Raw genomic sequence first — 26,744 nt, 5'->3', positions numbered from 1 at the left:
TGGGCAAGTTGGGCCGAAGGGCCTGTTTCCTTACTGCTTCATCATATTACTCTATGAATATTTGAGATCCATCACTGACTGTTGTCCTTTTCACGTGTTCTCTCCCACTGAAGATCATTCACTACAAAACTCACCACAACCTAAAAATCACTGCTGGCCACGTTAGCAGATGGCTGTTTAAATGTTCATATGACAATCTTCGGTCCACTGGCTAATCTCAACATTAACCCAATTATGTTTTAATGTCCTTGAAGTCTGTTAGAACACATTGAAGATTGTCCAAAATAATTAAGAATAATTTCCATTTACTTTTTTTTAAAATGCAGATGTTAAATAGAATTCAATTAAAAATTTTAAAAACCAAATCAATGCATTTTATGGGGCAAGTCAAAGGGTGCTTCTAGTCTGAAGAAGGGTCTCGACCTGAAACGTCACCCATTCAGGTTCTCCAGATATGCTGCCTGACCCGTTGAGTTACTTACTCCAGCACTTTGTGTCCTTTTGCTTCTATGGATATTTGTAAGTAGCGTAGACAAGATAGAAATGTTGGCATGGAAGTCAGAGGAGTAGAGTTGGGAAAGGAAGTATATGTTTTGATACAGGAGTGAAGAAAGGTAGACTGAAGTGAGGCAGGTGGGGAGAATAGAGAGACCTGGTTGGAAACAAGAGAAGGGCACTGCTGAATGTAGAAAGACTAGGCTGAAGCTAATTTACCTTTCAAAAGAGGAGCGGCACAATGGTGCAGCGGTAGAGTTGCTGCCTTACAGTGGCAAAGAACTAGGTTTGATCCTGACGAGGGGTGCAGCACGGTGGAGCAGTGGTATTGTTGCCTTACATCGCTTACAGCACCAGAGATCCGGGTTCGATCCCGACTGCGGGTGCTGTCTGTACGGAGTTTGTACGTTCTCCCCATGACCTGCATGGGTTTTCTCCGAGATCTTCTGTTTCCTCCCACAGTCCAAAGGCGTACAGGTTTGTAGGTTAATTGGCTTGGTATAAATGTAAAATTGTCCCTAATGCGTGCAGGATAGTGTTAATGTGTGGGGATTGCTGGTTGGTGCGGACTCGGTGGGCCGAAGGACCTGTTTCCACACTGTATCTCTAAATTAAACTAAACTATCTGTACAGAGTTTGTACGTTCTCCCTGTAACCGCATGGGTTTTCTCCGGGTGCTCAGATTTCGTCCCACATTTCAAAGACGTGCAGGTTTGTAGGTTAATTGGCTTTGGGGAAAAAAATTGTAAATTGTCCCTAGTGTGTAGGATAGTGCTGGTGTACAGGGTGATCAGTGGTCAGCACGGACTCGGTGGGTTGAAGGGCCTGTTTCCACACTGTATCTCTAAAGTCAAAAGAGACTGGAAGAGAGTTTAAAATTTTTTTTTGCCAGTTGGATTATGATTTGAATTAAATAAGGTTGACAGTTAGAACTTTGTTTTCCCGGGGTAGAAATATCACAGACTAGAGGACTTAACTTTAAAGTGGGAGGGGCAAAGTTTAAAGAAGATGTGTGGGGAAGTTTTTTTTACATCAAGAAGTGTGGGTGCCTGGAATGCGTTGCCAGCAGTGATGGTGAAGACAGATAGGACAGCGGTGTTTTAGAGGGATTTAGAGTGGCACAGAGATACACAGGGAATGGGGGGATATAGACCCCATGCAGGCAGAGGAGATTAGTTTAACTTGGCATTATGTTCGGCATGGACATTGGCATACCTGCCTTCATCAGTCAGGGTATTGAGTACAAGACGTTATGGGCTGAAGGGGCTGTTCCTGTGCTGTGCTGTTCTACGTTCTATGTACATGGGCGAATGTCAAATTTCATTGATGCTCTTTCTGAAATAACTCGGCACAATTTTAAATTAGAGTTTAAATATTATGAAACCCGATATTCTTAATAAGATGGCTATTCAGTAAATCTATGTCATCCTGAAAATAAAGTAAGGAGTAAATGTCAGAAATGTGAACCACAAGAAACACATGAGATCACCTAGCTTCCGTAAGCCAGGGCACTGTCCGATTCACCTATACCCCATTACGGACATTGGACTTTGTCTATGGAACTGATGCACTGCAATGCTGAGAACTATTTTCTGCACTCTGTATCTTCATCTTTGCTGTGTTTAATGTAGTTGAACTTGACTTAATTGTACCCCTATGAGCGGTATATCTGATCTGATTTGGATATCATGCAGAACAAAGCTTTTCACTGTACCTCGGTACATGTGATAATAATAAACCTAATAAATCACGAAGTGCTGCTGGTAGGATAAATAAGCAAGTTAATTCTCCAGGTGTAGGAAGGAACTGCAGATGTTGGTTTACACCTAAGATAGACACTAAATGCTGGAGTACTGTAGCTCAACAGGTCAGGCAGCATCTCTGGAGAAAAGGAATAGGTGACGTTTCGGGTCGAGACCCTTCCCCAGATCATTTGTCAGAATGATATTCTTTCCTTTCCAATATTGGCAAAACTTGTTGCACGCTTTCAAAAGCAAAAGCTCAGTACCAATACTACAAATAAGGAAGGGAATAACATGCTGGAGGAAACTGCTTAGATTTGAGGGCCTGTAATCAGATTAAAAGGACTACACAAAATGTCATTAAAAACTCACCAGTGGCAACTAGCACATGAAGAGATCATTGCACTCAGATTACTTTGGCTGATGTGCAAGGTTTAAAATCTTTATTTGATGAAGCCAGAGTATATCCATGGGATTAAGGCAGAAATCTTGAGTTTTAAATTTTGCAATTAGTTCTTGCTGCATAAAGGCAAAATCAGCTTGGGTGGGAGCCAGAAGGCTTGAGGTTTGGGATGCAAAAAATCAAAAGGAGAGTCAAGTACGGCAGAGAAACAAGATGGTAACATTAATGGTCTGTGGAACCAATAACCATTGATCATTCTGACAGCAGCAATCAATCCTCAGATTGAAATCTACCTCCTCTGCTTTCAGCATAAATGATATCAGTGACCATAATATTAATTAATTTACAAAACACATTTCATATGGTGCCTTACTAGAGATTGTGAAACAAAATTACTAGCTAGCAAGATTAACAGGCAGAAGTGAGAGTGGCAAACAATGCATTTTTGTGGTGGCAGGCCGTAAGTAAATGCTGGCAATTCTATCTCCTGATGCTCTAAGCAACTTGCAGCAAATGAGGAACTTTTAACGTGCAGTCATTATTGCGATATAGATAAGGAAGGGCAACTTGTAGGCAGTTAACTCCACACTGCACAACATCCTTCGGGGCGGCACAGTAGAGCATTATCCTACACATTAGGGACAATTTTTTACAAACTTTAACCTACAATTGGTTCAATTAATCTACTTCGTGTGGGAGGAAACCAGAGCACCCGGAGAAAACCCACGCAGGTCACAGGGAGAACATACAAACCCTGCACGGACAGCACCCGTAGTCAGGATCAAACCCGGGTCTCTGGCGCTGTAAGGCAGCAACTTTACCACTGCGCCACCTTGCCACCCTTTTGCACCTGCATGCCTCCCTATAGTTGTAGGGTTTGGAAATTACTTCAAGAAACAATATGTCTGAGCATATGGCTACCTTGGTGTGAAAAACTGTGTCAATCTCAAACTATGGTAGTCCATTGTCTGTTGTGAACAGGGCGGTCATGTCCATGGATGCTGAAGGTTCACCATCACAGGGACCATTGCTGCCAATCTTTGCAGCATCATTAGCTGTTCAAAGGATTGTTTTGTTCAGTTTAGATGATTATTGTCACATGTACTGAGGTACAGTGAAAAGCTTTTTTGTTGCTTGCTATCACCTGCCTCACCAATCCTGATCTGAGCATCATGTGCCAAGAGTAACTCAGCGGCTCAGGCAGCGTCTCTGGAGAACATGGATAGACCAGACCAAAAGGGTCCCGACCTGAAACATCACCTATCCATGTTCTCCAGAGATGCTGCCTAACCCGCTGAGTTACTCCATTCCTTTTTGTAAACCAGCATCTGCAGTTCTTTGTTTCAGCATTCTGATCTGAACATTAACAGTGTTGCATGACTAGTGGGTAGGAACCCATCTGGGAGTGATTATAAAAAAACAAGTCAGATGAGAGATGCAATGTACTGTAAGTTAATGCATGGGTGAAAATGCATGGCAGTCTGTCACCTGATGAAAAAAACCCGCAGCCATGCCTGCATGACTTTGCAGTGTGTTTCATGCAATATAATCCCTCTTTATTGAAGGGTGAAAGGATTTTTCGAGATGGTAATGCATGGATGAGAGGCTAGCTAGATCATCTGATGCTTTAACCATTTAACTGCTAGTGAAACATATAAGATTATTAAGGGATTGGACACACTAGAGGCAGGAAACATGTTCCCAATGTTGGGGGGAGTCCAGAACCGGGGTCCACAGTTTAAAATTAAGGGGTAGGCCATTTAGAACGGAGATGAAGAAAAACATTTTCACCCAGAGAGTTGTGAATCTGTGGAATTCTCTGAATTCTCTCCTCAGAAGGCAGTGGAGACCGATTTTCTGGATTATTTCAAGAGAGAGTTAGATAGAGCTCTTAGAGATAGTGGAGTCAAGGGACATGGGGAGAAGGCAGGAATGGGTACTGATTGTGGATGATCAGCCATGATCACAGTGAATGGCGGTGCTGGCTCAAAGGGCCAAATGGCCTACTCCTGCGTCCATTGTCTATTGTCTATTGTCTAGTGAATATCTGCCTGCATAGTTAAATAAATATTGCTGCATTTGTTAATCTCATTTTCTACAGGATCAGGATTTTTTTTTTCCTGTAGTAACTCATTCATTCAATTTATCTTAATGTTAGATAGAAGGACATTTTGATAATTCAATATTTGGAAATTTAATATGAGTTTCGATTTTACAGTTCTCTTTATATCTCAGGGTATTTATATCATAGTTTAACATCTATTTCAGTATCTTTGTATGCATGTTAATGCTTGAGCAGTTTTTAACAATTCCTTGACCAAAATGAATTGCAAATGTGAAGAAAAAAGTTGCATAGTAACCATGGTGAAGATTCAATAATATTTGTTTAGGTGTTAAGGTGTAATATGCTATATTACATATAGCCCAACAGAGAAACAAGGAACTGCAGGTGATGGTTCACAAAACAAACCCCATAAAGTGTTGGAACAACTCAGCTGATCAGGCAGAATCAGTGGAGGACATGAATAGGTGACTTTTCAGGTCGGGACCCTTGTACATCCCAATGGAAATACAATTCAGTGATCCACAAGGATGAATTACTGCCTAATTTAGTTTCCTTTAAAGATATTTAAGTAGAAACCAAAGAACTGCAGATGCTGGTTTATACCAAAGATAGGCACAAAGTGCTGGAGTAATACAACGGTTCAGGCAGCATCTCTGGAGGAAAAGGAGGGGTGATGTTTCAGGTCGGGACCCTTCTTCAGACTTCTCATCGAAGAGAGGAAGGGAACCTCTTCAAAGAAGGCATAACTTGAGGAGATTTCACAGTGGAGTAAACCAAAATGTAGAAACAAAGAACGGCAGATGCTGGCATACACCAAAAATCAAAATAGCTGGAGTAAATCAGTGGGTCAGGCAGCATCTCTGGAGAAAAAGAAAGGGTGTCGTTTTGGGTTGGAACGCTTCTCCTTTTTACAGACATCAGTTTATATGCTAGTGCAATAACTGTGGAAGTAATGAGGTAAACTTTCATTGTATGCTGTAATTTCTTCATTAAAGGATTGCATGAAACTTTTGTGCAAGTAATTTTTATACTGAACATAGTGCCATCAGTGATTTAGTACAGTTTGCAGCCTCTTTCCTGCAAAATCAAACGGCTTGATTTATACTTTGTGCGAACTGTTCATGCTACAAACTGTCCTATAAATCTAATGCTTTGTTGCAACAGATCTTAGTGCTAAACCACACGAGGACAATAGAGTGCAAACAAGATTTCATCAGGATGTTACCTGAAATGGAGGGCTATAGTTATATCGAGAGATTGGATAGTCTGGGTTAATTCTCAATACAATGTAGGAGGCTGAGGGTGATCTTAGAGATTTGTACAATTGTGAGGGGACAATTGAATAAATAGTCAGAGATTCTTTCCGATGTATGGGAGTCTAGAGTTAGAGAGCACAGGGTTGAAAATAAGATTGGGGAACTGTAAAGGAGAGAAAAGGGGGTAGGTTTTTGCCCACAGAGGATAGGGAATATCTGGATTGAGCAGCCAGAGGAGGCAGACACAATAATAGTGTTTGAGTGGAATTCGAACAGGTACTTAGATTGGAAAGACGTAGAGGGTTAGGGGCCGAATGTGACCAAATGGGATTAGCATAGACCAGCCATGATTGAATGGCGGCATAGACTCAATGGGCCAAATGGCCTAATTCTGCTTCCATGTCCAGTGGTCTTACATCCTATGGTCTTAGATAGGCATTGGATTGGCATGGATGACAATTGGTATAGGCTATGGTTGGCATGGAAGAGATGGGTTGAAAGGGCCCATTTCATATCATATCATATCATATATATACAGCCGGAAACAGGCCTTTTCGGCCCACCAAGTCCGTGCCGCCCAGCGATCTCCGTACATTAACACTATCCTACACCCACTAGGGACAATTTTTACATTTACCCGCCAATTAACCTACATACCTGTACGTCTTTGGAGTGTGGGAGGAAACCGAAGATCTCGGAGAAAACCCACGCAGGTCACGGGGAGAACGTACAAACTCCTTACAGTGCAGCACCCGTAGTCAGGATCGAACCTGAGTCTCCGGCGCTGCATTCGCTGTAAAGCAGCAACTCTACCGCTGCGCCACCGTGCCTTTATATATTCTTAAATGGTCATCCCTCAGCCATACTTTTCTAGGATTATATGATACTGTTTAGTGAACTCTGGCCATAAAACACAGCTAATCCTGTGCATTTGACAAACACCTCTCACATTAACATCTTAAAATATAATAGTTTAAAACTATACAAAAAAGTCGATGGTCTTTATTTCTTTCTTAATCATCTGTTCATGTACCAGTTTTTCATATTCTGTAACATATTTAAAATGTGGATTAAAATGGTGATTGGTGCTTCCATTCCCGGGATTGGTGGTGTGAGAACTCTTTGATGTGACCAATTGCATAGTCACCTGGATGTCAGTGGGCTGAAGAAGGGTCCCGACCCAAAACGTTGCCCATCCTTTTTCCCCAGAGATGCTGCCTGATCTGCTGAGTTACTCCAGCCCTTCGTGTCTATCTCCCTTTAAACTGTGCCCTGATAGCTGAGAACAACATCTCACCGTGGACCCTACTGGCTCTGAGTGGCTATTATCTGCTCATCTACCACAGAATTTTTATGAGTGGTACTCAAAACAACAGCATTTAAAATACCTCAGCAAAGCAGAATTAATAGGCTTGCATTTTTAATCATTAAAACAGACTCCAGCAAAATGTAGAATCAAGGAACTGCAGATGCCAGTTTATACCAAAGTAATTTTAAATTAAATGATCAACTATTTAATTATTAATAATGATTAATAATTATTTAATTATTTAATATTAAATTAGATTAAACTATCAAAGTTAAGATACAAGTGCTGCAGTAACTCAGCGGGTCAGGCCGCATCTCTGGAAGAAAAGGATGGATGATTTTTTCAGTTCAGGATCCTTCTTCAGACTGAAAATAGGGAGGGGGGGGGGGGGGGGGGGGAGACCATGATCAATAGCCAGAGCCATAAGAATCACAGAGCAGGAGCAGTGAGAGAGAGGTACATTTTGTCAGCTCCACTGCAAATGGTCCTCAAGGTATGCCGATTTAGAAAAGGTTATTGTCCTCTCTCAGACAGGAGTTCTGCAACACCCTCTCTTGCTGCTCCCCCTCTGTGATTCCTACTGCGCTGACTGATAAACACCCAACAAAAGCTTCCCACTGTACCGCAGTACACATGACAACAAATTTAAATGAAAGAAGGGCCTGGACCCAAAACGTCACCCATCCTTTTCCTCCAGAGATGCTGCCTGACCCAGAGTTACTCTCGCACTTTATGTCTAACTTCGCTATAAACAAGCATCTGCAGTTCCTTCTTTCTACATTTTTCCAGCAAATCCATAATGGAGTGGGAGCACAGTTAAATTATTCTCATCATTTTAACAATGTATTTGCATTTAAAATACCTCAGCAAACCAGAATCAATAGGCTTGCATTTTTAATAATTATGAAGTGATTGAAGCTGTTTTTGTTACTTTATGGCATTACTGAAAAAAACTACTCAATACAATTGCTTCTTGCCCCTCAGATAACTATTATTGTCTACAGAAAAATTATGAGCAATATTTGCTCTGGGTCACAAGTATTAAGGAATAAAGAGTTACCAATGAAGGAATGCTTTAAATGGGACACATCACTCATTTGTGCAAAGATAGTACAAAGATTATCACATACCAAATGAACGACCATTTGGTCTAAACTAATATTACAGATTTGTAATCCAAACCAAAAATTGCAGTTTTTGTTGGTCATTGAATCAAGCAAAAAAGCCAAGTACTTCGCCATCAATATTTGTCCAAGGTGTGTCGGAAAATAACGGCAGATGCTGGTTCAAATCGAAGGTAGACACAAAATGCTGGAGTAACTCAGCGGGTCAGGCAGCATCTCAGGAGAGAAGGAATCGGTGACGTTTCAGGTCAAAACCCTTCTTCAGATTGAGGAAGGGTCTCAGTCTGGAGTACTCAGAGGGTACTCCAGCATTTTGTGTCTACTATTATTTATCCAAGCTAGGCGAGCCAGCATCCCTGAATATACCGTTGACGTCCTACTAGTTCCACTTTTCGCATCCTTGTATCCGTCTGGTCAACACAGCCAACAATGGACCATCCTGAGGTCACCTGTTGCCGCCCCTGTTTTGTTCCGGCCTTTTCTCACCTCTAGTCCCCCCCCCCCCCCCCCTTCATCTTTCAATCTGAGGAAGAGGCAGTACCTCTGGAGAACATGGAAAGACGACGTTTCGAGTCGGGACCCTTCTTCTTTACCCGAAATGTCACCTATCCACGTTCCCCAGAGACACTGCCTGACCCGCTGAGATACTCTAGCAACTTTGGTGTAAACCAACATTTGCAGTTCCTTCCTACACACTTTGGGAACACTGTTACTCAATTAATTCAAAACGATAAACTAGCGAACTCATGCATTTATATGATCTCGAACTGATAATATATTATCCTTTCAGTTTAAAAAGGCACCATCCACTAATTGAGAAAGGTGGTGACAGTTAAAGCTTTCCTTTGGAAACTGCATTGAAACGAGGAAACAAAAGTGTTTATTTTAAGATGAGGGCATTCCTGTTAGCAATGTTTTGCACAGTGAATTGATGGAAACACTAAAGTAGCCGGTCAATGTTATTTCGTAGTGTAGCCGGGGTCAGATCACAAGGATAAACGATCTTGCATTTTTTAGAACGTTGTCAGTTGACTAAACGGATCTTTAATCCCTTTTGTTGATGTTAAATTCACCCAGTGGTAAAAAAACGTCGATTATTCGCATTTGTGATCGATGCATTATTGTTTGTCTAAAGGGTGGCCAACTCTTATTTACTCAAAGCATTTTCTTTCGCCCAAATTCGACCTCCTGTCCTTCGGGTTATTCCCATCGACCAAGGAATAACTAAATTTCCATTCATGAAAAAAAAAAACCGCAATAAAAACAAATTCTGTGCCTAAATCTTAGTCTGATTTGTGCACCCAAGCCTCCAACATGCAGCTCTCCATTGGACGAAGTAATACAGTAACTGTGGTACTTAAATCGTCTTCACTAATTAAACTAACCATTTTCCGAATACCATTCAATAAACTAACCATTTTCCGATTACCATTCAATAAACTAACCATTTTCCGATTACCATTCAATAAAACATTGAATATGGATACAAGTTTATTGTGTTGGACTTAAATGCATGCTGTTAAAGTCAGCTTTTGCTGATGGTTACAAGAATTGGCTGGAATAAGCGCGTTCGCTATCTCACTATTACTGGTGTTTGTGTGTCCAAAAGGATTGCATTTGGGATACATGCAAATAATTTAGCGTATTATGAATCAGTATTTCCAGGAACACGCGAGTCAATATTTTTTTGCATCCAGATCTACTGACTGTACATGTCGAAATAGCAATTTGGATTTTGCAAATGAGACCTGGAGAGCCCGCTACTAGAGCCCCATCTCTGCGCCTCTTCACTCCTTCCTGTCCGCATAGAAGGCAATGATAAACTGTGGAAACCAAGAGTTGCAGATGCTGGTTTACAAACAAACAAAAAAAACGGACACAAAGTGCTGAAGTAACTCAGCGGGTCAGGCAGCACCTCTGGAGAATATGGATAGGTGACGATTCGGGTCGGGACCCTTCTTCAGACTGGTCTTTTCTATTATTCAGGCCCAACCAGGATCTAAAAGGTATATTTTGTTTTTCTTTCATTCAGTCTTAACAACAAATATCGGCTCCCCTCGCACAAAGCGATGCCACAACAGAGGGAAACAAACACAAACTATAACGTGTGTAGTAGGAAGGAACTGCAGATGCTGGTTTACACCGAAGAGGGACACAAAATGCTGGAGTAACTCAGCAGGACGGGCAACATCTCTGGTAGAAGAAATGGGTGACGTTTCAGGTCGAGACCCTTCTTCAAATTATAAAGTCTTTTGGCATTCTCACCCAAGACTTTATCAATTGAGTGTCCCGTTTTACAGCTTGCAGTGTCCTTTTCAGCTGTAAACACTCGCGTCTATTTATTGCATTTCTCCAGGGCGAAGTTTCACTGTGAACTCGTTGCCCTTTACTATGACACCAACGCACAATTTCTCATCCGAATCCACAACGGGTTAAAATCTCCAAGTTCTTACTCAGTTTCGCTGCCGAGTCTTGATTCCATTTCACCGCGTTCAGATACTCAGGTTCAGGAAGGTTTCACTGAACCGTTAGCACTGCTCCAGGGAACACCGATTGCTACTTCACTGCCTTTCCCAGCAGCTGAAACAACTTTCCATGTCTATCTACGATAAACAACGCATCGCAAAACCCGTCTCAAGTTAGCGAATAACAACCCCAAAATAAATGTATGCATTTTAATAATATTTTGCAATACAAAATACTATAGACTACTGCTGTCACCAGTGCGGATACATGCTATGGGCTCGGTGACCCTATGGACAGTCCGACACTTCCGAAATAAAGGTTTCCTATTAAATAGCAATTTATACAATCAACGTTGAAAATACACTTGGACATTTACATGATTTTGCCAGTGAGCGGATTGGAATGTTCTTTGTAGGAAAAATATGTAAGCGACATGATACACCGGCGATTTCCAATAAAAGGAATAACCATTTTACAAAAATATCGATAGACAAGGCGATTATATCTACAACTTTAGTGGTCGGTAGAGTGGTTTTAGTAGCGAGTGAGCTGCTCCCCTCGACGTGCAGCGGTTCCTGGACAGTCCTCAGTTGATCTACTTTGGCCACAGAAAGGGGTTGGCAAATGGCTTCATACAGGGTGAGTATATAGTCAATGCCAGCAGAAAAGCCCAACATTTCCCCTCATATTTCTGACCAAAAGTCCTCATTAACCAGACGCGGACGGGTCCGCTCCCCGTTGCTTGGTTTCCTCTTCCGAAGCTCAAAATACTGATCAAAGTCCCTGTAATCCTCTAGTTTGGTGTCAGAGTATAAGGTAGAGAGACGTTTTCAGCAACCTCAGACCCGCTCATCCTTGAGTTGTATGTGCATATATATATTCTGGCGGTGGCTCTTGTTAATATGGACCGACAATGACGGTTTCCACCTCTTTGGAAGGTCTTCTATCCTTAACTAAAAAGTTGATCATGCCCTCTGATTTGATCAGCAGATTACAACCGAGGAAAAAGATCCCGAAGACGACGGTGAGAGACAGGACGCACATCACTGCTACCTGGACCACTCTCATGATGTAGAGGTTCCTCTCGTCCGGAGCGGTCAATACGAAGCCTTCGTCCGTCACCACCGAGGAGAGGTTGCTGCCACAGCATCTAATGATGGTATCCAAGAGGTCGCTGCGGTTCGTGTACACGAGGCTGGCGGTCTCATTCACCAGCGTTGAATTCATTGCTGTGAACTACTTCTAGCGACCCAGAGTTGAACAGGTAGGTGGCTGCCGCCGTCTCGTTCACCAATGCATCAACCCAAATGCCCCCAAAGTACCAAAAGTGCCGAGACCACCGCTTTCATTCAGGGGGGGAACAAAAAGAAAACGTTGCTTGTTTGGTTTTTCGTTTGTCTTTCCACTTCGAAGCTTGCTCGACCCAAGTAGAAGGCAGTGTGAACGTCTTTCGCTTCGCTCTGCTTCTTATACCTGGTTCCTGGATGAAACCATTTCTGGCGAGGAGGGAATCGGCTTCTTGCAGAATGAAAGAACGCCCCCTATCCGGACGGGAGATGTCTGCTAAATCCAGGGAATGGGCAGGAGGTGTAAACACAAAGCAACGTCTGAGATTGGTACCGGACGGGACCAAGTCACGAGGATTGTAGCATGTTACGGCTACAATACAATACAATACAATGCAAGGTAGCTGTCCTTAATTATGGGAGCGGCAGGAATAATTCTCCCTCAACGCAAAACCACCCATCTGTACAGTTTCAATTTTAAAACGAAGTGAAGATTGCTAGGATACATCCGGAATTGATTTTGTATTTATAAAACAAAAAATAACTGGAGGGACTCGAAAGAAAACTGTAACTGCAAAGTGTGCAATTATTATCCACGATTAAAATGATCCCACAGACACATTGCCAAACATTTTAACTCCCCTTCTCAATCCCTTACTGGACTTTCTGACCTGGGCCTCCACTATCAGAGTGAGGCGAAACACAAATTGGAGGAACAGCACCTCATATTTCGCTCGGGCAGCTTACATCCTATCAGTATGTATATTGATTGCTCTAATTTTAAGTAACCTTTGCATTCCCTCTCTCACCGTGCCTCCACCACCCTAGTCCCCCTACTAGTTTCACCACCATCCTGTTTAGTTTCAACGTTCGTACTCCCTCGTTATCATCTCTTCCACGGCCAACAATGGACCATTGTGGGCTCTGCCTTTCCTTGACCATCCTTGCTGGCCTTGATTTGTTCTTTTCACACCTTTCATTCTTCTGTTCTTTGTACCTCCTCATACGTCCAGTTTCCCACTCCCTTGACTCTTAGCCTGAAGAAGGGTCTTGACCCAATACATCACCTATTCCTTTTCTCCAGAGATGCTGCCTGACCGGTTGAGTTACTCCAGTATTTGTGCCTATCTTTGAAGGTCTCTCCATGAAGCTTGGAGAAAAGCAGCAACCAGAAGCAGCGAGAGCAAGTATTGGCTGGAAGTAGGTGAGTCACAGGGAAAGAAGATTTAAAAAGAGCGCCAAAGGTTTGAATAATTTACAAATTAGCCCTAAAGTAATTGATTAGGTACCAGATAAAGAAGTGCAGCCATTGTGGAGTGGCCTTGTTGGGAGTGGCCTTGTTGAGAGCGGCCTTGTTGAGAGCGGCCTTGTTGAGGTGAAGTGCCTTGGGAGGTAAAGTGTGAGTCTTTGGCTCAAGAGTCTTCGGCGAGGAGGCCGAGGCAAGGAGGCTACAATCGGTTAAAATTTGCATTTTGTCACTGAAGAAATGGCAGGCAAGTTGGTGCAATGTGTTTCCTGCAGGACGTGGGAAGTCAGGGACACTGCTGGGGCTTCTGGAAACTACACCTGCAGGAATTGTGTCCAGGTGCAGCTCCTGAAGGAATGTGTTGGAGAACTGGAGAAGCAGCTGGATGACCTCAGGGCCATCTGGGAAAACGAGAGTTTCCTGGACAGTGAGGTTGTCACGCCAAGGATACAGGAAGAGCGAAGGTGGGTGACTGTGGGAAAGGGGAGTAAGCGTGGAGTGCAGGAGACCCCGGTGGCGGTGCCTAATGAAAACAGGTACACCCTCTTGGGAGCTGCCGGGGCAGACGACGCCTCCAGTCCGAGCGGCGGACAGGTCAATGGGTCCAATCCTAGTGATGAGACTCGACCGGCGAGACCGACGTTGGGCAGAGCCATAGTGGTGGGTGACTCCATTGCCCGAGGTGCGGACAGGAGATTCTGTGGCGGCAGGCGATACTCGAGGATGGTCTGTTGCCTCCTTGGTGCCAGGGTTCAAGATGTCACGGACCAACTTCAGAACATCCTCGAGAGGGAAGGTGAACAGCCGGAAGTAGTTGTGCACATGGGCACAAACGATGTCGGGAAGAAGTGGAAGGAGGTTTTGCAACGTGAGTTTAGAGAGTTAGGAAGAAGACTGAAAAACAAGACTTCTAGGGTGGTTATCTCTGGATTGCTTCCTGTACCTCGTGCTGGTGAGGGCAGGAACAGTGAGATAGGGGATATGAATGTATGGCTGAGGGGATGGTGCAGGGAGCAGGGATTTAGATTTATAGACCACTGGGATCTCTTCTGGGGTAGGGGTGACCTGTACAAAAGGAAATTGGGAGTATAAAGATGGAGTTAAAGGGGAAGTGAGTACAGAAAATGTTGCAAAAGACTCCCGAATTAATGGGAAGGAAAGTTCAAGAAGGGATAAGAGAATAAGGTCTGGGCCAATAGTGACAGGTGTGAGAGGGGAGGTGAATACCAAAGTTAAAGTGTTGTATTTGAATGCGTGAAGTATAAAAAATAAAGTGGATGAGCTTGAGTCTCAGTCGGAGATTGGCAAGTATGATGTTGTGGGAATTACAGAGACATGGCTGCAAGAGGACCAGGGCTGGGAACTGAATATTAAGGGGTATACGACCCATCGAAAAGACAGACAGGTGGGCAGAGGGGGTGGGGTAGCTCTGTTCGTAAGGAATGAAATTCAGTCCCTTGCGAGGGGTGACATAGAATCGGGAGATGTAGTCAGTATGGATAGAACTGAGGAATTGTAAGGGTAAAAAGACTCTAATGGGAGTTATCTACAGGCCCCCAAACAGTAGCCTGGATATAGGGTGCAAGTTGAATCAAGAGTTAAAATTGGTATGTCGCAAAGATAATGCTACGGTGGTTATGGAAGATTTTAACATGCAGGTAGACTGGGAAAATCAGGTTAGTACTGGACCCCAAGAAAGGGAATTTGTGGAGTGCCTCCGAGATGGATTCTTAGAGCAGCTTGTACTGTAGCCTACCAGGGAGAAGGCAATTCTGGATTTAGTGCTGTGTAATGAACCGGATTTGATGAGGGAACTCAAGTTAAAGGAGCCATTAGCAGGTAGTGACCATAATATGATAAGTTTTATTCTACAATTTGAGAGGGAGAAGGGAAAATCGGAAGTGTCAGTATTACAGTTGAGCAAAGGGGACTATGGAGGCATGAGGGGGGAGCTGTCCAAAGTTGACTGGAAAGATGCCCTAGCAGGGATGACAGTGGTATAATAATGGGAGGTATTTCTGGGAATAATATAGAAGGTGCAGGATCAGTTCATTCCAAAGTGGAAGAAAGATTTTAAGGGGAGTAAGAGGCGACCGTGGATGACAAGGGAAGTCAAGAACAGTATAAAAATAAAAGAGAAGAGGTATAACATAGCAAAGATGAGCGGGAAGCCAGAGGATTGGGAAAACTTTAAAATAACATCAGAAGATAACTAAAAAGGCAATACGAGGAGAAAAGATGAGTATGAGGGTAAGCTAGCCAATAATATAAAGGAGGATAGTAAAAGCTTCTTTAGGTATGTGAAGAGGAAAAAAATAGTTAAGACAAATGTGGGTCCCTTGAAGACAGAAACAGGTGAATTTATTATGGGGAACAAGGAAATGGCAGATGAGTTGAACAGGTACTTTGGATCTGTCTTCACTAAAGAAGATACAAACAATCTCCCAGATGTTCTAGTGGCCAGAGATCCTAGTGTGACGGAGGAACTGAAGGAAATTCACATTAGGCAGGAAATGGTGTTGGGTGGACTGATGGGACTGAAGGCTGATAAATCCTCAGGGCCTGATGGTTTGTGTCCCAGGGTACTTAAGGAAGTGGCCCTAGAAATTGTGGACGCATTGGTGATCATTTTCCAATGTTCTATAGATTCAGGATCAGTTCCTGTGGATTGGAGGGTAGCTAATGTTATCCCACTTTTTAAGAAAGTAAGGAGAGAGAAAACAGGGAATTATAGACCAGTTAGCCTGACATCGGTGGTGGGGAAGATGTTAGAGTCAATTATAAAAGATGAAATAGCGGCACATTTGGATAGCAGTAACGGGATCGGTCCGAGTCAACATGGATTTACAAAGGGGAAATCATGCTTGACTAATCTTCTGGAATTTTTTGAGGATGTAACTTGGAAAATGGACAAGGGAGAGCCAGTGGATGTAGTGTACCTGGACTTTTAGAAAGCCTTTGATAAGTTCCCACATAGGAGATTAGTGGGCAAAATTAGAGCACATGGTATTGGGGGTAGGGTACTAACATGGATAGAAAATTGGTTGGCAGACAGGAAACAAAGAGTAGGGATTAATGGGTCTCTTTCAGAAAGGGAGGCAGTGAATAGTGGGGTACCACAAGGCTCGGTGCTGGGACTGCAGCTATTTACAATATACATTAATGACTTCTTCTTGCATGTGGTGTGCACAGCCTAAAGTTGTAGGTCAAGGGTAGACATCCAGGCCAGGGCAGCATCAGTTGCTGGGTGGATGGCCTTGATGCCACCGGGGAAAAGCCTTGGTGAGCAGTCATTCACGATGTGTGGGTCTGGATATCCACAGTCGCAAGCAGGGTTGTCTGTCATCCCCCACTTGTGCAGGTGATGGGCTGTTCTTGCATGGAGGGTGCGGATCCTGTTCAGGGTTAGCCATTGCTTGCGATGGAGGTCAAACTCGGTGGTTTCACTGTGGGGTCTGTGATGACCTCTCCGTTGTTGGTGTTGGCATCTTTCCAAGCTCTGCGCCACTCAGTCTTGGGGTCAATGTCTTCCATGGATTTGGCTGAAGACCAGAAGGGTTTGCGGGACTTCAGGTGCATGTTGGGCAGATTGTTCAAGTCAGCGTGGATGGGAAGGTTAGGGTTAGCCTCGATGGTGCACCAATCTTTCAACATCCTCTCCCTTCTGCGTATGCTGGGAGGGGCGATGTGAGAGAGGACAGGGAGACACTGCAAAGGTGTTGACTTAAGCGTCCCTGTGATGACCTGCATTGCAGAGTTAAGGACAGTGTCAACTCACTTGGTGTGGCAGCTATTAGCCCAAGTTGTTGAGCAAAACGCGGCTGTTAATGACTTAGATGAAAGGATTAAAAGTAACATTAGCAAATTTGCAGATGACACAAAGCTGGGTAGCAGTGTGAACTGTGAGGAGGATGCTATGAGGATGCAGGGTGACTTGGACAGGTTGGGTGAGTGGGATGATGCCTGGCAGGTGCAGTTTAATGTGGATAAATGTGAGGTTATCCACTTTGGTGGCAAGAACAGGAAGGCAGATTATTATCTCAATGGTGTGAAGTTAGGAAAAGGGGAAGTACACCGAGATCTGGGTGTCCTTGTTCATCAGTCACTGAAAGCAAGCATGCAGGTACAGCAGGCAGTGAAGAAAGCTAATGGCATGTTGGCCTTCATAACAAGAGGAGTTGAGTATAGGAGCAAAGAGGTCCTTCTGCAGTTGTACAGGGTCCTAGTGAGACCACACCTGGAGGACTGTGTGCAGTTTTGGTCTCTAAATTTGAGGAAGGACATTCTTGCTATTGAGGGAGTGCAGCGTAAATTCACGAGGTTAATTCTCGGGATGGCGGGACTGTCATATGTTGAAAGAATGGAGCGATTGGGCTTGTACACACTGGAATTTAGAAGGATGAGAGGGGATCTTATTGAAACATCTAAGATTATTAAGGAATTGGACATGCTCGAGGCAGGAAACATGTTCCCGATGTTGGGAATCAGTGGAGGCTGATTCTCTGGATGCTTTCAAGAGAGAGTTAGATAGAGCTCTTAAAGATATTGGAGTCAAGGGATATGGGGAGAAGGCAGGAATGGGGTACTGATTGTGGACGATCAGCCATGATCACAGTGAACGGCAGTGCTGGCACGAAGGGTCGAATGGCCTCCTGCACCTATTGTCTGTTGTCTATTGTCTTAAAGCTGGAAATATTCCTTAGTTTCATGTTGATGTTTTTTATATGCAATGCAAGTATGTACAGTATTACATCGTTTAACATGCAGACCTAGGTTTGGATTAAAACAGCCAGGTGCTAACGTGACCTATCCTTGAATATTGGTTGAAGATAGGCACAATGTGCTAGAGTAACTCAGCGGGTCAGTCAGCATCTCTGGAGAAAAAGGATGGGTCAGAACCCTTCTTCGGGCTGAAAGTGGAGGGGGGAAGGGAAACGGAGGAGGAAAAGGCCAGAACAAAGCAGGGTTGGCAATAGATGACCAAGGAAGAGAGGAGCCCACAATGGTCCATTGTTGGCTGCGGAAGAGGTGGTATCGAAGGGATACAAGGGTGCCAACAGTATAAGTAGCAGGATGACTAGGGTGGGGGAGGTTGGTGGGAGGGAATGCAAAGGTTACTTGAAATTGGAGAAATCAACATACATACCACTGGGTTGTAAAATATGAGATCCTGTTCCTCCAATTTGTGCGTGGCCTCATCTGACAATGGAGGAGTCTCAGGACAGAGCTGGTAATATTTTGTTTTTATTTAAGAATGTGAGATAGTGGGTATTTTTAGTGTATTTCTTTGAAGCAAAACACAAAGTATATGCTCCAGGGCGTATATGCTGGAAGATTTGCATTCTTGTACATTCTTCTTTGAAGGACCAAAATATTGGTGTGTTTGGTTGGTTGTCTTTTCATGCCAGGCCTGCTGCCTTCCTCCAGCACTCTGAGTTTTGTTCAAGGTTCCAGCAAGGTTTAGCATGCTGTAGAGCTGCTGCCTTACAGCGCCAGAGACCCGGGTTCTATCCTGACCTCGGGTGCTGTCAGTACAGAGATTGTACGTTCTCCTTGTGACCGCATGGGTTTTCTCTGGGTTCTCTGGTTTCCTCTCACACTCCACAGATGTGCAAATTTGTAGGTTAATTGGCTTCTGTAAATTGCCCCTAGTTTGTCGGATAGAATTAGTGTACGGGGTGATCGCTGGTTGGCATGGACTCGGGTGGGCTGTCGGGCCTGTCTTCACGCTGTATCTGTACATTAAACTAAATAAATCTGCAGTTCCTTGTGTATCAAGGACAATTTTAACCTCTGTGCCTTACTTTGTCGGCAGTCACTTCCCTCCCACTGACTAGGAGTCAGAGCAACATAGGAAAGCTGTCAACTGTATTGAGGCTGCCCTGGTTAAAGGGTCTGCTGGGGTCGACTTGTGGGAGTGCAATATGTAATGGTTTGTTACACTTCAAATAATTAAAACATGCCATAGCGAAAACAACCTGACTCCACTCACATATTTGCACTCAAACATTCCTGTTTGGATTTTTGATTTAATACTCTTCTTAAAATTTTGAACTTTATCCAAAAGGATGTGTGATTTTTTTATATCCTAAGTTAAAAATAATAAAGTTAGTAATTGCTAATGTCCTGGGAGATTTGTCTAACAAAATTATCTTCTGATTGACTCAGGAATCAGAAAGTACAAACAACATTGTGTTTTTTTTAAAGGCTCCTGACTAATACCAAAAGGGAAGCAAGTCTCCCTTGATCCCGAGGGACTGCTTTAAAAAAAGGAAGGTTGCATGATACTTGAGATTTACAAATCTATTGCTCCGTCTACTGGCTAAATCATGAACAGTTATTCCAGCAGCAAGCTTTGGCTGCCCAATATTAATGTAAGAAAGCTGCCGGTATCAATGAGACCTTGCAGGCACTCTCACTGATATTCACATAAAACTTAATCACAAAGTGATTCTCTCGAACAAAAGTTAAAGAAAATGTTCAGTTTCTGGAAAATCTGAAATAAATATAAACTGTGAAGTACCCAACTCTCTGAAGCAATTCCCAAAATATTGAACTTACGGAAATATTTCCCTGCACTGCCAGCCTTGGATGAAAACTTCTTGCAGGTCACAACATTTAAAAATAATACAGCAGTACAACTCAGAAATAAATGGAATGGAATATTGGAATGTGCACTACACTCACAGAAGATATTTAGTTTAGTTAATTGTTCTTTATACCAAGGTACAGTGAAAAGCTCATTGTTCCGTGCTAACCAGTCAGTGGAAAGACTCTACATGTTTACAATCAAATCTAAATCTTACAGTTTACTGGGCTCCTGTTCATCAACGTTCCCAACGTGGCCCCCTGTACATCAGCGAGACCAAGCATAGACTCAGCGACCATTTTGCAGGACACTTGTGTTCAGACCCCCAAGGCCTGCTGGATCTCCCGGTTGCCAACCTTTTTAACTATCTCATTCCCATACTGACCTTTCTGTCCTGGGTCACCTCCATTGCCAGAGTGAGGCCACATGCAAACTGGAGGAACAGCACCTCATATTCTTCTTGGGTAGCTCACAACGCAACGGTATGAACATTGACAGCTCAAATTTTAGGCAACCTCTAGCAATCCACCTCTCCCCCTCCTCTTTCTCCCTCACATCCTTTCTTTCATTCCCCTCTTCCCTATGCCCTACCTGGACTCACACCTATTTCTCTTCTCCGCCTCCCCTTCCACCCACATTCCCTCCTCTAGCTTCATAATTCGCAACGCTTCAATGATTTTGTCTCACTTCTTTATTTTATCTCTGGCCTATGCCCAACCATCTGCCTATCACAATAAAATATCGCCTGTGTTCACCTATTACCTGCCACGCTTTGTCCTGCGCATCGCACCCATCCGCACTCAGTCAGAAGAAAGGTCCCGACCCGAAATGTCACCTATCCATGTTCTCCAGAGAAGCTGCCTGATCCGCTGAGTTACATCAGCACTTTGTATGTTTGGGCAATGGACAATGGACAATGGGAGACCCAGCGTGGAGGGGCCGAAGAACAAAGGGGGACCTGGTGGGGGGGAGGGGGGGGGTAATTTGTAACTTTAGGGGCGACTATTTGCACACCTTCAGTGTGCAAGCAAAGAATTTCACTGTGAGTTATTACAGGTGACAATAAAGTATTCTATTCAATTCAATTCTTGAAAACCAGCATCTACAGTTCCTTTTTTCTAAATTATTTCTGGGCGGCTTGGTTCATGGCAAACAGGCATTATTTAACAAAGCTTAGCTCTTTTTATTTTGGCACAGCATAAAACTGTAAGATTTTTGTCAGAAAATGAATTAATACCCAACCTTTGCATAAAAGTGGCTTGGTATTCTCATTGGTATTCTTCCCGATAGACTGAAGATTTCCCAGTTACGACTGCAACAAGCATATTCCTCTTTATGAGACAATATTTTAACATATAGCAATAGTTAACACAATAATTCTGTCTACATATTTAAAGCTTTTTTCAATGGAACACAGAGAAACAGCACACTGCCATGAATTGTTATGAAGTTTAAGAACCATTGGCAGCTGTAAATGTATCTGGATGAAACGATGTGTAGGTTCTATCTATTATTTGTTTGGCATCATTCAATTACTCTGTGATTCATCCACGGAAGTTTAGTATTTATTTAAAATCCAATTTTCTGCTGAATGTACAGCAGGGGGCATAAAGAGGTTGTCTGAGTGTAGTCGGCGCGGACTTGGTGGGCTGAATAAATTATCCCTTGTGTGTGGGGTAGAACTAGTGTGAACAGGCAATCAATGGTTGGCATCGACTTGGTTGGCCGAAAGGCCTGTTCCATGCTGTATCTCTAAAACAAAATTTTAAAGACATTTGAACAGCTACATTGACACTAAAGATTTAGCGGGATATGGGTTAAATGCGGGCAGGTGGGACTAGTGTAGATGGGACAGCTTGGTTGGCATGGGCAAGTTTGGTCAAAGGGCCTATTACTCTGCCATATGACTCTATGACTCTACTGCAAGTGATGAACAAGTTGCAAGAATGATGCCTGCAGGGTCGGTGTGTTTTATTAACAGTAAACAGTTCAAGGGTGCTCTTATCGAAACAATGCAATCACTTTTGTTGACTGTATCTGTCAAGTTTGGAATTAATTCCATTTTAGCTGAGTGACGGGCTGCATGATTTTATCTTTAATGACAGTGGGATATTTTATCTTGTCTTTTCTTGTGATCGCTGCAACTTTGAGTCACAGTCATTGCACAGAGGTATTCTAACAGCCAGTGACAGGGAACTGATCTCTCAGTGTGATGTTATTAGGTCTGCTGTGGAGTCCCTGATAACATTTCTGAAGATTGAAGATATTTTGGATATTCGTCAAGTAATTTGATCCCATGTTTTTCCCAAATGAGTGCTACGGATGCAGTTTATTTCTACTCTTTTGTGTGATGCTTTCTTGATTAATTTGGGTGTCAGGGGTTACGGGGAGAAGGCAGGAGAATGGGATTGAGATAGATCAGCCATGATTAAATAGCGGAGTAGACTTGATGGGCCGAATGGCCAAATTCAGCTCCTAGAACTTATGAACGTGAACTTATGCATAGTTTTAGCCAGACTTTCACCATTCATCCTGTTGCACATTTAAAGGACCTCTGTTAAGCCGCATTTGGCATATTATGTACAGTTCTGGTTGCCCATTACAGGAAGAATATGAAGGCTTTGGAGAGGGTGCAGAAGAGGTTGACTAGAATGCTGCCTGAATTAGAAGGTACTAGAACAAGTGGACCAATTGGGCCCAAACTACTCCTGCATGGGTGCAGCACCCACTACTCCCCCACTCCTCCCTCCCCTCTCCCCCCCACTCCCCCCCACTCCCCCTTCCCTCCCTCCCTCCCTCCCTCCCTCCCTCCCTCCCTCCCTCCCTCCCTCCCTCCCTCCCTCCCTCCCTCCCTCCCTCCCTCCCTCCCTCCCTCCCTCCCTCCCTCCCTCCCTCCCTCCCTCCCTCCCTCCCTCCCTCCCTCCCTCCCTCCCTCCCTCCCTCCCTCCCTCCCTCCCTCCCTCCCTCCCTCCCTCCCTCCCTCCCTCCCTCCCTCCTCTCCCGACCCCATACTCCCTCCCCCTCCCTCCATTCCTCCCTCCCTCCCTCGCTCCCTTTCCCTCTCCCTCCCCCTCTCTCCTCCCCCTTGCCCCACTCCCTCCCACCCTCTACCCCCCTCTCCCTCTCCTCCCCACTCCCTCCCTCCCTCCCCTCCCTCCTTCCCTCCCTCCCCCTTGCCCTCTTCCCCCTCCCCTCGCACCCTTCTCCCCCTCCCCTCGCCCCCATCCCTTTGCCCCCCTCCTCCCTCTTCCCTCCCTCTCCCACTACCCCCCTCCCCCCCAAGGTTGCCTCTCCTGCATCGGTGCAGCACCCTCGCCCCCTCTCTCCCCCTCCTCCCTACCCATCCCTCCTCCCCCTCCCCCTCCCCTCCTCCCTCCCTCCCCCTCCCCTCCTCCCTCCCCTCCTTCACCCCCCACCCTCCCCCTCCCCTCACCCCCTCCCACTCCCTGCCCCTCCCTCCTCCCCTCCCTCCCCTCCCCTCCCTCCACTCCTCCCCCCTCCTCCTCCTTCCCCTCCTCCCTCTCCCCTCTACCTCCCTAATCCACCCATCCCCTCCCCCCTTTCTCCCTCTCCCTCCCTTCCTCCCCTCTCCCCCCCTCCCCCCTCCACTCCTCCCCACTACTCCACCCCCTCCCTCCCCATCTCCCTCCTACCTCCCCCATTTCCCCCTCCCTCCCCTTCCCCCTCTCCCTCCCTCCCTCCCCCTCCATCCCTCCCTCCCTCCCTCCCTCCCTCCCTCCTAATACAAATCAAGAATCTGTCAATCTTTGAATCTATGAATGTACAAACTCCACACAGACAGCATCCGTTGTTAGGATTGACTCTGTAAGGCAGCAACTCTACTGATGTGCTACAATGCCACCCTAAAAGATTAAAGGATCCTCTCCACATAGTTTTAGGGCCATCTGTCCCCAAATCCTTGATGTTGTTCATTGATTTCATTAACAAAGTACAGTTCCATAAAATAAATTCTCTATATTCATTTAATTTTTGTTTGCAAAATAGCTTTGTCTTCAACTAGCAGACAGTAGCTGATTACATCAAAGCAGGATTTTGGCAGAGACCCACAATGAATAGAATAAGTTTATACGGGAAAAAATAAGAAATCTGCGTTCATTGTATTTTATAAGGTTATCAGTTGAAATATTGTTCTTCCATTGCATAAAATATTCCTTATTCAATCTTTAACAATGAGAGTGACGACCTTATCAGAGCTAATTTATCCATCGTGTCAATGGTATTCCAAAGACTATCTTCTTTTCCAGATAGCCCATTGTACATTACAAACAATGAAAACAATTTCACTTCAACGAGATCTGGGTGTCCTAGTGCATCAGTCACTGAAAGGAAGCATGCAGGCACAGCAGGCAGTGAAGAAAGCCAATGGAATGTTGGCCTTCATAACAAGAGGAGTTGAGTATAGGAGCAAAGAGGTCCTTCTACAGTTGTACCGGGCCCTGGTGAGACCGCACCTGGAGTACTGTGTGCAGTTTTGGTCTCCAAATTTGAGGAAGGATATTCTTGCTATTGAGGGCGTGCAGCGTAGGTTCACTAGGTTAATTCCCGGAATGGCGGGACTGTCGTATGTTGAAAGGCTGGAGCAATTAGGCTTGTATACACTGGAATTTAGAAGGATGAGGGGGGATCTTATTGAAACATGTAAAATAATTAGGGGATTGGACACATTAGAGGCAGGAAACATGTTCCCAATGTTGGGGGAGTCCAGAACAAGGGGCCACAGTTTAAGAATAAGGGGTAGGCCATTTAGAACAGAGATGAGGAAGAACTTTTTCAGTCAGAGAGTGGTGAAGGTGTGGAATTCTCTGCCTCAGAAGGCAGTGGAGGCCAGTTCGTTGGATGCTTTCAAGAGAGAGCTGGATAGAGCTCTTAAGGATAGCGGAGTGAGGGGGTATGGGGAGAAGGCAGGAACGGGGTACTGATTGAAAGTGATCAGCCATGATCGCATTGAATGGCGGTGCTGGCTCGAAGGGCTGAATGGCCTACTCCTGCACCTATTGTCTATTGTCTATTGTCTATTCTCTAAGCTGTCCAATTTAGATAGCTAGAAAATAGACCAGAGAATCAATTATTAAGGTAGTGACTGATAAATTTGCCCCAGAAGTTAATTGTCATGCCTTAACGGTGAAGTATTCCTTTCATCAGATCTCAATTGAATGGAATCAACAAGTTGTAGAATGTAGTGAAAACACATGAAAAACATTAGGCACTGGTGTCTGTAGGTTAATCACATTGTCTGGGCAAGTGTCTAGAAGAGTGAGGTACAGTGGCAGAGGTCAGACTAATACTGGCCAGCCCAGTGGCACAGCTAGAGTTACTGCCTCTCAGCACCAGAGATCCAGGTTCAATCTTGGCCATGGTTACTGCCTGTATGGAGTTTGTACGTTCTTCCTGTGATCACATGGGTTTTCACCGGGTGCTCCAGTTTCCTCCCATACTCCAAAAACATACAAGTTTGTCATCTAATTGGCTTTGGTAAAGATTGGACATTGTCCCCAGGGTGTCGGATGATGCTAGTGTATGGGGTGATCGCTGGTCAGTGTGGACTCGGTAGGCAGAAGGGCCTGTTTCCCCGCTGTATCTCTAAAGTAAAAAACTTAACATATATTCCTTTGTGCTAATAAGTGTCAGTATGAATGTAATTGAAATGCTTAAAATAATTTAGGGACTTCTAATGATAGAAACTTGCAATTTTTAATTCAGTGGGAAAAGCTAAAAGAAAAAGCTCTCTCCCTAAAATTAGCACTGGGCTAATCAGAGGCAACATTTTACCAGATTAGTGAAGCTCTGAAGTTCATGCTCTCAAAAATCACTTAAGGTGAATCAACTGACGATTTCTAAACTGAGACGAATAGCCTTTCTGGTGTGGAATGAAGGTGAGAAGATAGAGTTAATATTCAGAACATGCATGATCTAATTCAATGCCAGAACAAGTTCAATTTTAGCATGAAATAGGAGATTAAAGGATTTAGTTGGGTATTGGAGAGTACTTTTATTCACACAGAATATTGGCCGATTGCTGCCATTTGTGTTGTGCGCTTCCCATCTTTGTGGTTGCTAGGAGCTTTCCGAAAGGGTTTTTTATTGTCTATGCAAGGTGATATGTGTAACTGGACTGTGTTGTGTGATGGACGTTATATTAAGTCAAGGAATAGGTGGACCCAATGAATCAGTTGGGTTCTTAGCTCTTTTTAATACTTTAGACTTTATACTTTAGAGATACAGCATGAAAACAAGCCCTTTGGCCCATGGAGTCCGCACCGACCAGCCATCACCTCATACACTAGCATTATCCTGTACACGAGGGACAATTTACAACTTTTACTGAAGTCAATTAACCTACAAATCTACAAACCGGAATGTTTTAGGAATATGGGATGTAGATGTGATCTTGTGCCCTGAAGTGCCAGCTTTCTCCTATAGCTAAGAATGGAAATTTACATTACCTGACTCAGGAAAGTTGATGTTGATTGTGTGTGTACCACTTCTGCCTGTATCTCACTATCTTCTGTTTTTAGTATTCCATTTTCTCACTGTAGTAGCTTCATGAGGTTATAGCTTTTTGTAATCAATGAATGGGTGGAATAGTGACACGGCAGTCGAGTTTCTGCCTTACAACGCAAGAGACTCGGGTTTGATCCTGACTGTGGGTGCTGTCTGTATGGAGTTTGTACATTCTCCTTTTGACCACGTGGGTTTTCTCCGGGTGCACCCACACTCCACAGACGTACACGTTTGTAGGTTA

General features: G+C 44.2%; 1 protein-coding gene across 1 annotated transcript; it reads right to left on the bottom strand.

Moving 5' to 3' along the window:
* Positions 1-11,115: 11,115 nt before the first annotated feature.
* On the bottom strand, positions 11,116-12,282 carry rprma (reprimo, TP53 dependent G2 arrest mediator candidate a). The gene has a single exon (XM_078404516.1). The coding sequence runs from the start codon at positions 12,085-12,087 to the stop codon at positions 11,758-11,760; it is 330 nt and encodes a 109-aa protein (XP_078260642.1). The 5' UTR covers positions 12,088-12,282; the 3' UTR covers positions 11,116-11,757.
* Between the last annotated feature and the right edge of the window lie 14,462 nt (positions 12,283-26,744).

Source organism: Rhinoraja longicauda, chromosome 8 (assembly GCF_053455715.1).
Source record: "Rhinoraja longicauda isolate Sanriku21f chromosome 8, sRhiLon1.1, whole genome shotgun sequence".
Classification (NCBI taxonomy): domain Eukaryota; kingdom Metazoa; phylum Chordata; class Chondrichthyes; order Rajiformes; family Arhynchobatidae; genus Rhinoraja; species Rhinoraja longicauda.
The sequence above is the reverse complement of the archived record's forward strand: the minus strand, read 5'-3'. Positions and strand labels throughout refer to the sequence as shown.

Excerpts from the sequence above, each read along its gene's own strand:
- rprma (XM_078404516.1), bottom strand. The coding sequence starts at position 12,087 with ATGAATTCAACGCTGGTGAATGAGACCGCCAGCCTCGTGTACACGAAC.